The sequence below is a fragment of the Peromyscus californicus genome, unplaced genomic scaffold (genome assembly GCF_007827085.1).
Source record: "Peromyscus californicus insignis strain IS unplaced genomic scaffold, ASM782708v3 Scaffold_8__1_contigs__length_139910024, whole genome shotgun sequence".
Classification (NCBI taxonomy): domain Eukaryota; kingdom Metazoa; phylum Chordata; class Mammalia; order Rodentia; family Cricetidae; genus Peromyscus; species Peromyscus californicus.
Window position 1 is genome coordinate 117,877,557 of NW_026294606.1, and position 12,683 is coordinate 117,890,239.

General features: G+C 42.5%; 1 protein-coding gene across 1 annotated transcript in view; it reads left to right on the forward strand.

Moving 5' to 3' along the window:
• Positions 1-1,121: 1,121 nt before the first annotated feature.
• The window catches only part of Ces5a (carboxylesterase 5A), a 39,761-nt gene continuing 28,199 nt past the window's right edge, over positions 1,122-12,683 (forward strand). The window contains exons 1-2 of the mRNA XM_052729516.1: positions 1,122-1,202; positions 6,884-6,947. Of these exons, the coding sequence (XP_052585476.1) occupies positions 1,122-1,202; positions 6,884-6,947 (145 nt within the window). The remainder of the gene's footprint in view (positions 1,203-6,883; positions 6,948-12,683) is intronic.

Consider the following 12,683-nt stretch of genomic DNA (forward strand, 5'->3'; position numbering starts at 1 on the left):
CAGGGAGAAGGGCCGGGGTTCCAATACCTCTTCAAGGACCCCCTCGCTCCTCCCATTGGAGCCCACCTTTAGAGGTTTCAGCCTCTCTCAATACGACCAGCAGGGCGACCCCAACTTGAGCACATGGGCCTTTGGGAGACATTTAAGACCCAAACCAAAACACGTCCTTCATTGAGTTTGTGGTGGCTACTTCCTGTTGGTTTTGTTTGTTTAACGATTTATAAACTAATTGTGTAAAGTTTATATTCTTTGTCCTGTATGGCAACTGATGTCTCTATTTGGTTAGCTTAGTGGTCAGTTAGTGATTTGACAGAGATTTCCTGTTTTTATTTCACTTTAGTTTATTCTGTGGAGTTTGAAGTGGAAATTTAAATGCACGTACCATGGAGGCTTTAGATACAGTACTGAACAATCTCGAGACAAAAAGCACAAACCATTTACACATTTCTCATTTTTAATTTTACATCTTGTTATACAGAGGTACTGTTAGCATACAAGTTCTAATTCCTTACAACCTGTTTGTTTAGTAGTGGGGCAACAATGTGTCACAGGATTATTGAAAGCTCCTTAAAAAGCCACAGCAGCAGTGTTTGGTGAATGGTTACGTTCAGACTTCACTGGAGGGTGATGCCAGACATTCCTCATGGAACAGGTATCGGGTATGAAGCAACAAATGGAAAAGATCTGAGTTCTAATGATACCGAGAGAAGATAAAATGTTAGCTCCAGGACACTAAGAGCAGGCATTCCAAATTGCTTTAATTCAGTCCCATCACCTAACACTTCTGTAGCTGTCCGAGAGTCAGGGTGCTTCAAGGGCTGCTCAGTGGCTTTAGGCAGACTCCTTCAAATCTAAAAGCACGCAGTCTGCTAGTGAAGAATCTACATTTCCCTGGCAAATGCGCACAGTAAAACATACCTTCTGAGAAAAACAGACTTGAAAAAAGATTGCATTGTGGGCTTACGATAATTTTAAAAATTGTTCTTCTTGAAAAGAAAAATGCTATGTTCATATCTTTTAATATGTGTTAGATGCCAGTAATTTATGTATTCTACACTTCAAGTGAAATTCTAGTTTTGAAACAGTTCTAAAGCCTAATCTAAAACAAAAAAGACGTCAGCATGTCGGTGAAACTGCTATCAAACACAGAACAGAGCCTGTTTCCACTACGAAAACTCATTCAGCTCTATCATTACCTTCAGGTAAGTGTTTAATACCTCATTTAACAATGTCACATGGGCTGGAGAGATGGCTCAGAGGTTAAGAGCACTGACTGCTCTTCCAGAGGCCCTGAGTTCAATTCCCAGCAACCACATGGTGGCTCACAGCCATCTGTAATGAGATCTGGTGCCCTCTTCTGGCCTGCAGGGATACATGTAGGCAGAACACTGTATCCATAATAAAACAAAAACAAACAAACAAACAATGTCACACAAATATTTAGTGCCTGGAACAACAAAAGCCATAAACAAGACCTTCCAGTGTGTGGAGACATTCTCTGTGTGTGCTGAGGTGCCTTCAGCATTCAGCTGGGAAATACATAACTAACTGCTTCACTTCATGGAGGTCACCCAGACACGAGAGATTTGTGGCTTACAGGTATTTGTTGAGTGTGTTCCCTACCTTTGAAGTGCACATAGCCACAGGACTCCATAGGAGTGTTTTAAATCTTTGTCATATGTTAGTCAGCTTCTGGTGGCTGTGACAGACTGCCTTGCACAAACAACTTAAAGGAGCTTGCTGATGAAGTTCCCCGATTCTCTCGTCCAGTATGGATCACTAGAAATGTATTCTCTCAGCTTCCTCTCCCTGAACATGCCTTTCCTTTTCTTCATTCCTGAAGGCTAGCCTCATGATGGAGGCGCGGGCCAGCCAGTTCCTTCCTTTTCATCTTTTTCCATTTTCTGAACATCTCCCATTGTCTCTACTAAAAATAGATCCTTTTCTTCTTTTCTCCCTGGGCTCCGATGAGTGCCTTATTTTCTGTCTGCTCTTAAGACTCCTTAAAAAAAAAAGCTTTGATTTTTAGAAGTTGATCATGGAATATTAAGCAGCAATATTTTTTCTTTGAATTAATTTCTGTTCAGAATTTGTTGAGATTCTTAGGTGCATGAACTAATGTTTTTTCTTTATATCAGTTTTTCAGTCAGTATATTTTTAAAAATAATTTTCAGTTTCTTTCTCTTTCTCTTCTCTTCCAGACTCTAATATTTTTCTGAGATAAGATTTTAGTGTGTAGCTCAGGCTAGTGCCGAGCTCACAGTCCTCCTGCCTCTGCCTCGTCAGTGCTGAGATGGTACCCATCACCCCAGCTTCTTCCAGTCCCTAGTCTCACACAAAGGTTGGACACTGTGCCTTGTTCCCGGAATGCTTTGGTTTTCCTTTCCTGCCTTTTGAAGTCTGTGCTTCTGTTAGGAGACTGTCTACTGTTGTTTGCAAGTTCGCCACCCATTCTCCAGCTTACACGAGTTTACCACTAAACCCATTCAATACGATGTTTATTTTATATGCTGTATTTTAATACTTTGGAATTGTCATTACCAATATCGTAGTTCTTTTAGTTTTGCCCAAAATTTTCCATCTTTCCACTCATTTTGTTCACCTGTCTTAGAACTCTTCCATGTGCTTATTTTTAATAGTCATCTTAAAGTTTTTATCCATTAGTAACATTTGGTCATTTATGAGGACTGTTTTTATTGACCTTCTGATTACAGGTCACGTTTTCTTGTTTCCCCATGATTTACACGGTTTTCTATCTTATGGCAGACATTGCAAATACAGTTGCTGTGATCAGCTTAGCTATGGCTGACCTCTGTTTTCACTGGGGATCTCGTCTCTTCTGTCTGTGGGGCCCCGACAAGGCAGCACTGTGAATGCACACCACTTCTGTTTCCCAGCATTTCTCTTGGCTCCTCCGTGCCGTGCTCACTCTACAAAACTACGCTGGAGAAGTGGCAGGCAGAGAGCGGGAGCAGACACCCTTTTAGGACTCTTTTCCAGACTTCAGTCTGCTGGGCTAACCCACAGTTAGTTCTGGAAGCTTGGATAATCGGTTTCTATTTATGAGAGACTTCCTGTCTGGTAGCTCTTCCTTCTACCTGTGTGTGACCCCGCCCCCGGCAATCTCTTCCAGAGACACAGCTCCACTCGTCTGTATTCATATGCACGCATCAGGACAGTGTGTTCTCTTTGTGTACCTTAGTTTAATGAGACTTCCCTGTGACCATCCATCAAATCCTCAAAGGATGACTTGAAGAAAAATACATAATTTTAAAAATAGGTCCGGCACTTACTCCTTCCCGCACCAGAAGCTGTAATAATCTTCCGTGTTTTAACAGGGAGGGAAATTCCCATGACTGACTTTATGAGTAGATCTGTATTTCATGAAGTTTTTGAAAGGCTGAGCTGATGATTTCTCAAGGTTTGGATATTAGACCAGGGCAGCCTGTAATGTCAAAACCACACTGATGGATTTTTCTAATATTAAACCATCCTTGTGTGTCAATGTAACCAAGGGGAAATCTAAGGAAATCCTTGAGTTTCATTTGCTTCTAGTTGACTTTAAAAGTCACCATGTTTGAGGTCACACAGCTGAAGAATTATTATCTACCTGCCACCAACTTGGCTGTTGGTGACGCCTCTGACTGAAGATGCCCAATAAATTACAACTGTTATCTTTTGCTATCTCTCCTTATCCTCTGGTATAATTTTTTTTATTTTTCACTTTTTGTATTTTAAAGATTAACTACAAGGTTAGCTATTCCTGGGAAAGAGAACTAAAAAAGACACACATTATAAACTACCTGTTAGGAGTTTTCCTTTAGATTTATCAGATTTAGGTATCTGATAGTCTTCGGACAACATCAAATGTGGGCTATGGGCCTGCTAAACTTATTACTATAATTATTAAACACAGACTAGTGTTTAACTGGAAGGGAAATAAAATGTTTGTTAACAGGAACGATAGGGGCTAGCCTAAGATTTAAAGTCAGATTTGTTGCAATGATGTCTCACTAGAATGGGGGAAAAAATGTTCTCTGAAGTCAGTGATGGCTACTGAGTCTGGATAAATGACTCAGTCATCTTCCTTCATGTTGTCCTCTGCTTCCCCTTTCCTCCCCTGTAAAAGCCATCTCATGTCCCTGACAGTCTCTCGTGCACAACAAAGCATACCTAAATCCCTTTGAAGAACAAAGTAAACTAAATACAGACCAGATGTGACTAGATGGAAACTCTTTGTAAAGATGTGACACCTTCCATAAAGATAGTTCTAGATTGACTGAGAAAAACAAGTTTATGAGAAGGGTCTGGAGAGGGTCCTAGGCCAGAAAGTCTTTGGCCACACATCTGAGATAGTCTGTAGTCTGGTGGGGTCAAGCCCTAAACCAATGGTATCTGTTGCTCTAGATAGTCAAATTAAATTGTATTAGAGGACATCCAGGTGACTTTCACTGGAGAAATATTTGATTTATGGAGAAATATCCTACACATTGGGTGAAGTGTTGTGTTGAAGGATGTATGAGACTAGAAACAAACAAAAATTTTCTCTCCTTATTCCTTAGACTCACTAAGATCTAGTTCATGTCCTTTAGAGTTCTGATATAAGGATTGAAATATTTTGCTGAGTTTGTGTTATTCCTGACCACTTTGCATAAGCTGTACCCTTCAGCTGCTGAATTTATAATTTTAAACTTAACATTTACTGAAGACCTTCTCTATCAGACACAGGGATCATCATTAGAATACTAAGTGAAACCAACATATCCTAGTCCTTGTGTGGTCTATAATCCATCATGATGGTTCATCTTGATTGCCAATTTGGTGACATTTAGAATCTCTTAGAGGATGAACCTCTGTGTGTATCTGTGAGGATGTTTATAGAAAAATTTAACTAATATTGGAAGATTCACCCTGAATGTGGGCAGCACGATTCCATGGACTGGGCTCCAAGATTGGGTAAGAAGTAGAAAGTTGGAGCTGGAGAGATGACTCAGAGCTTAAGAACACTTGTTACTCTTGCTGGGGGCCTGGGTTCAGTTCCCAATACCCACATGGTAGCTCACAATGATCCATAACTCCACTTCTAGGGCATCCAATGCCTTCTTCTGACCTCCATGGGTATCAGGCATGCATGTGGTGCACATACATATCTGCAGGAGAAACATTCATACACATAAAATAAATCTTAATAAATATTATAAAAAGGAGAAGGCCAGTTGAGCACCAACATTCATCCCACTCTGTTTCCTGACTCTTTACTTGATGTGAAGACAATGGACCAACCACCTCATACTCCTACCGCCTTCCTTGCCATGACCAAGTTTACCCTCAAACTATGAGTTGAAGTTAACCTTTCTTTCTTTACATTGCTTTTGCAGGGGTATTTTGCCATAGTAACAAGACAGGTAGTTAATACCTAATGAGAGAGGTTGAATATCATTATGATGGAAACCAGAACCAAACAGATCCATCTCTGAAGATCAGCTTTACTACTCACTGATCTTTGTGACCTTTTTTTAACCTGACAGTGCTTGGCTTTCTTATCTATAAATAGAATAACAAAAGAATCAATTTCACAGCATTTTATGAAGATATAGCAAGGCAAGGCTTGTCATTGGAAAAAACTTCATGGCAAAGATTGAGACAGGATTGAGACAGAAGTGGGTCTGTGCTTCTGTGGAAGGGTTTGCAAAACTTCAACTGAAATCAGAGGGGTCCAAATGTATTTTTATACGGAATCCCCAAGACACCCATCCCAAGTCTAGCGGATGGTGCTGACCTCAGTGGGTAGGTCTTCTTCTACTGATTAAGAAAATTAAGATAATCTCTCAGAGAAGTTCACACAAGTCCTCCCAGGTGATTACAGATCCTGTCAAGTTGATAGTAAAAACTGACCACCACAGTACTCAATGTTTTTTCAACATGAGACACAGGTCCCCATAGTTGGACTCATTTCCCACAGTGGATTTGCATGTTTCTTCCTCAAACCTCTGGGTCATGTTTTTTTTCCTATCTGCCTCTTTCCAAAGTCCTGAGCAACCCACTTCATTCACCAATATCCTGAAGTTATGTGTGTCTGTACCTCAGGTTTACTTTTATTCTTATTCAAGGTAGACATCCAAGTACGTTGCTAGGCACCCTAACATGCTTTAGACCTTCTTCAGTCCTCATGGGCACCTAGAATGCTCCTACCCAACCCATGTGTCCTATTTTATCCCCTTAGACTCTCCTTTCAGATTCCATCATGGCTTGGCAGTCCCCCGGACTTGCCTGGCTCCCTCTCCATTTTTAAGCCCCAGATATCTCCCCCAATAAAATCCTTGCGTGAAACCCTCTTTTGGCACATGTTTCTTAGTTAACTCAATGCAAGCATTATCAACTGGTCTCAGAAGGCATGTGGTATGACGGGGCCCTGGGACTGGGCCTTGAAGGAATGGAAGATGTCACCTTGTTTGATTGGAGGTGCACAGAGAGTCCTTGGCACAAAGTGGTAACTCAGTTGCTATTTTTCCCCCTGGTGGTGATTATACCTAACAAATGTAGGAGCTACTATAAGAGATATGGAATGTAGTATTGGGAAAATAAGAGACCAAAGTTTACACAGACAACAGAGTAGTCAGATGGGTTACTAAGTTCTGTGCCGCAGAGGATGATGGAAGACAAAGTTGTTAAGAAACAGATCATAGCTACGCATGGGAACAACAGAACCCTGGTGAGAGTGTAAGGAAGGCCCCTTTATTCTTTATTGGGGTAGTCACCCTCACATGCCCTTGCTCATTCTTGGGTCTCCCTTTATTGTGAATATAAGGCAGCATCTCTTTTGGTAGTCTGTTTTGCTTCTCAGATATAATGCCATGTTAAGCAACTTCATCGTTTCTGACAGGTGAAGGCCTTGAGTGGTCCTTTGGATGCTGTGGGTCTTAGCGTCTTCCTCCTGGCTTCTGGCAGTGAAGTGTCACCACCTAGTGTATGAAGCTTCACCATCTTCCACTCTACTGTAGGAAGGCCCTGTGGCCCCAGAGAACCCAGTTTCTCTGGCTCTCCTGCCTGCCCATGGGTGCTGGTCACCTGACCCCACTGCTCCCACGTCCGTGGTGAGGTCTTACCATGCAGCTTCACTGAGATTTCCCTGCCACTCTCTCAGCAGACCAGGCATTCTTTCAGGACCATCAACCATACATCATGAGAATGTGCTTTTTTAATTATTAAATCCTCTCCTACCCTGCCTCATCTTCTGCCCCTCTCCTCAGGACCACCATCAAGAGTCATTTCTACTCCATTCTTGTTAGCACATGAGAGCCATATCATACTATTCATTTGGTGACAAATCTATTTACTTCTACAGATTGACAATTTGTGTGTGTGTGTGTGTGTGTGTGTGTGTGTGTGTGTGTGTGTAGGCTACACTGAAACCTAAAGGCACAAGTCTCCCAGATCTTATTCCCCTAGATCATGTAGGCCAGTGGTTCTCAACCTGTGGGTCGGAGCCCTTTTTTTTGTGGGGGGAGGGGTTGAATGATCCTCTCACAGGGTCACCTAGGACCATCTACATATTAGATATTTACATTATGATTCATAACAGTAGCCACATTACAGTTATGAAGTACCAATGAAAATCATTTTATGGTTGGGGGTCAGCACAACGTGAAGAACTGTGTTAAAGGGTCCCAGCACTGGAAAGGTTAAGAACCTCTGCTGTAGACGATCTTCAGCAGGGAAGGTTTTATTTTGTGAGGCATGAGTCCCCGGTCTGGGTCTTGTCAGAGCAGGAGTGTCTTCTCTCCTTTAGTAAGAAGGGGAGGACTTCACTGGGTACAGTGCCAACTTTAGGGGTATCTGGGTGTTCATGGCTTCTAAATGTACCATCTCATGCCCCACCCACACTGAGTGCTTCAGTGCCTGGCTTTGGCTCAGAACATCTTCCAAGGCTACATAGAGAACCTCTTGGACAGCTCTGCGGTCCTTGTGGTTAAACCCTGTGTCTAATTTCCAGCATGGTCTAGCTATGGTTCTTGGAATAAAGGTGATCTTTAGAAGCTGCCCACAGGCCCCCTGACTTCCATGGCACACCCTGTGTAGACAGCAGCTTCACCTGAGCCCACTATTTTCTTCAAGTTTCCAAGGCAGTTAAGAGCCAGCCAACAGCACACTTCAAATTATACCGCTTCTGTAGCTAGCGGGGTTGGAGTTCCCGCCCTCTCTCATGTTGCCCTTCCATCTGGGAGCCTTCCTCATCACGAGTCCTAGTAATATACTGCTGCTGGACTATCAAATAACCGAGTTTCATAATTTTGCTGGGATCTTCCTTCCCATTCCTTTTTGTACCAATGGACTTAATTTTGTTTCCTGAAGCAGAACCCAAGACAAGGCTTCAGGTTAAAATATCTATCTATCTATCTATCTATCTATCTATCTATCTATCTATCTATCTATCTCATTATGTAGGAGATGATCGTAGGAAGGAGAAAGAAGAAAGGGAAAGGAGCAAACGGGAGGCAGACACAGGAAATGTTACTGCCGGCAATGAGAACCCAACTCTCCAGGTCTCGGCCCGCTGGGCAGTGTATAGAATGCCTCCAGAGCCCTCCTTGTCACTGCGGCTCTTTCTTCCAGGGGTACTCCTGGGGCTTCAACTGTTTTATAATTACAGTCTCACTTGAGTAAAGAAACATTTGTGCATGCCTCAATCTGAGTCTGATTGAGATCTTAGTTCTCATCTGGGTTTTCTCCCTCAGGGTTTCAGTGGAGCAATCTGGAACTAGGGAGGCGTGATCAAAGGTCAGTGTCTCTCAGGGCCACTGGTCTGTGCTACTGATGAGAACACCTAGGACTGAGGAGGTGGTGTCACCTGAAAAGGTTAACTGAGTGTGGCCAAGTAAAAAAGGAAGCCAGTCTGTCCTTCCTGATTTTACTGTTCCTCATTTCTTACTCCATTCTCCCCAGAGTTGTAAGATTTGCAGCTAAGAGGCAAGGAAGTTTTGTTTCAAGGCTGAGATGTGTTTTTTTCCCAGTAGTGTGATATTGGACAAATCATGCTGCCATACAGATCCTCAATTTCCTCATACACAAGATGGGAATTTTATAACAGATGTGAAGCTTTTAACCTGGGGCCTGGTACCTAGGGGGCTTCCTATAAGTGGATGTAGGGTCCTTGTTTTCTGACTTATGGTAAGGGGCACCTAAGGTGTGTCCTGTGTGGTAATAAGATAGTACATGTGGAGCCACTTTAAACACTGTAAGAGTGAACTATTGACTCTATTTGGAGAGAGGTGGGTACAGATCCCCAGCCAGGGAGAGTCTTGGTGGCCATTCAGGAGGACCAGAAAAGAAGATGATTAAAGGAGCTGGCCAGGAGCACAAAAACATTGGAGACCCTCTTTGACCACCATCTTGGCTCACATGACTTTTGAGGTAGCAAAATTTGTGCCTTCAGAACCAGTCACCTGCCTGGCATCCCCTCTCATCCTCTTCTTGGAAACTTTGCTCCTTCTCTGTCAGGTTCCTGTGGAACATATACTCACTAAAGGTCTGCAAAAGCTGTCGTCATTTACAATATTGGGAAACTGAGGCCCAAAGGAGAGGAAGGATTTGTTCAAGGACACCCTCCATTCTGAGGGGGAATCAAAGTAGAATCCAAGTCTCCATGAAGGGTTGTGAGGCCATGATCAGGAACATCTAGCTGCTTGGAGAGGCAGGGGTAAAAGTCACAGTCTTCTTTATTGTCTTTTGAAGACCAGGATGTGGGTGGGACTCAGACTTAGATTCGAACTGAATAAACACTATTGTCCACCTACTGTAGAATCAGCCTTTGAAGTCTACAAAGCTCTAAGGGTAGTCTGGCTGCAGTCAGTGCACCGTGTACACGTGTTGAAATGTCCAGTGAAGCCCACTCAGATGAAAAATGAAGCACACATTAATCAAAAATAAAACCCTTGCCAACTTTTTGTGAATTCTGTCAGCGGCAAATATGCGTGTAAGCATTCATTAGACTGTTTAAATGTTCACATGTTGTTTAAACAAGTGAGCCCCTTGACCCCACTCCAGGCAAGCTAGGGGTGGTTTAGGAATTCCCATTCTTCTACCTACACATCCCCAGAGATTATGGTCACCTCAAAGATGGGCAGTTTGAATAGCCAGGCTTTAATATAAACATCTCTTTTCTTCCTTAGCTGCAGTTTATGGTTCTTAACTATCAATTATGTCCACTATTGGTCACTGGGTTCCAGAGGAAATTTGAGGAGAGACTTTTATTTTGTTTTTATATATACATATGTGTATATATATATATACATATATATGTACATATATATGTTTCTTTTATTGAAAAATAGATTTTTTTCTCATGTAATATCTCCTGATTACAGTTTTCCCCTCCCTCTACTTCTCCCAGCTCCTCCTCATCTCCCTTCCCATCTAGATCCAGCCCCTTTCTGTCTCTCATTAGAAAACAGACAGGCTTCTATGGGATAATAATAAAATATAATATAAGAAGATAAAATATAAGATAAAAACAAAAACTAGCACATTGGATTTGGATAAAACAAACAAACAGAAAGAAAAGATCCCAAGAGAAGGCACAAGAAACAGAGACCTATTTGTTTGCACATTCAGAAATCTCATAAAAACACTAAATTGGAAGCCATAATAGATACACAAAGGACTTGTATGGTAAAAAGAGAAGAAAAAATATAAATAAAATAAAATTAAAATTAAAAATAGTAAGATAAAATTAAAAAAATAAGAGTCCTGACATGGCATTATGAGACAAGAAACTGCACGAGATGCTGTTGAGTTTGCATTCTCTTGGCCGTCTACTGCAGGCATGCAGCCTACCCTTAACAGCAGTATTATCCAGTGAGACTCCCTTGGAGGAAACTCAATTTTTATTTGAAGTGGTTATCAATTAGACATAGCTTCTGGTTTAGGGGTGGGTCATGTGTCAGCTTCTTTCAGCTCCAGGACTGCATTTAGTGTAGACCCAAGCAGGCCCTGGGCACTCTGCTTCAGTCCCTATGAGTTCATATGTGTTTCAATCTTGCTGATTTAGAGGGCTCTGTTTCCTTAGTGTCCTTCATCACCCCTGGCTGTTATACTCTGGGGCTCCCTGAGCCCCGAGAGGAGGGGTTTCATGGAGACATCATGTTTAGGGCTGAGTGTTCCAAGGTCTTTCACTCTCTGCATAATGTCTGACTGTGGGTCTCCGTATTTATTCCCATCTGCTGCAGGGGAAAGCTTCTCTGATGATGGCTAAGCAAGGCACTAATTACACCCCCTATACACCTATACACCCTCTCCCCCATGTGTGTGCATGCGCACTCACGTGTGCAAGCACACACACAACACTACATGCACACACATACATATCATTATTTAGTATTTTTATTTACGTGTATGTGTGCATGCCTACATGAGTTTATGTATACCATATATGTGCAGGTACCTGCGGAGGTCAGAGGATGTGTAATTCTTGGAAATGGAGTTACAGGCAGTTGTGAGTGTCCTGATGAGGTACTGAAAACTGAACTCAGGTCCTCTGGAAGAGTAATAAGTGCTCTTAACAAACATGGGAATAGATCATAATCGTAGAATGCTGACTCAAGACACAATTCAAACCAGAAAAAGTGCTATTTTGAGTGCACAGCATTAATTTTTTTTAAAAAATTGAAACTATGTTTTAAAAAATTGACCCACAACACAGCCATAATGCAAATGTGTACTGCATCTGAGAAGTCACTATAACTTAAGCAAACATGCATTTTGTCAAGTTTGCCATAGTCCTTGCTGTGCCCTGTTGCCTCACTCCTAGTCATCTCCATACTTTGCTAGTTTGCTGCCTTCCTGGCTTCTGTAGGCACCAGTTATAGTTTGAATAGATCAAGTACCTCCTATGGATCAGGTGTCTCCAGCTGGGGGTTCTGCTTTGAGAAACTATGGAAGCTTTTGGAGATGGACAGCTGGGGGAAGTGATTCATTTAGGGAAGGTCCTTGAGGATCTCTTGTTTCTGGCCTATTCCTAAGTCTCTCTCATTTCTGCTTAGCATATTTTTTTTTCCCCACCACCACACACGTCAGCTGCCATGACCCTTCTGAGACCACAAACAAACCTTTCCTTAATTTCTTTAAGTTGGGTGTTTGATTATAGCAAAGAGAATGTCTGACCCACACAGCGCCTGTGTTTGAGAACCCTGCCTTAGTGGTTCCCGGGAGTCCTTTCCATGTCTGTCATCCTATGAGTTCCAAGCCTGTAATATGCTTTCTCTCAGCACAAGTGTTAATCATTACCTACTCCGTATGTAAATCAGAGCGAGAACGTCTTGCTTGGCCAATTCTCTGAAATCTTGCTTTGATGTTAATCATGATTTCTTCTGCGTCCTGTGTCTTGCCTGTTCAGCACTTGTCTACTCACAGGAAACACTTTCTGGTCCCTGACTGAAGTTCTCTGAGGCCAGCAGCAGCTGTGGATATCCAGACAGTTGAGGCAGGCCAACCAGATGAGTGGGGATTGGGTGCAGCCAGGACAGGCCCTAATCTGGGTCATTTGGATCTTTGCAGCCATCATCAGGGGTGAGATGGCCAGGGGGAGATGAGGGCTCTCAGGATGCGGGAGAAGGGTAGGATTTTCTACGAGGGGAAATTAACTTATTTCCCAGAGGTCTTTGGGGGCCCATTGTGGGCTGTGTAGA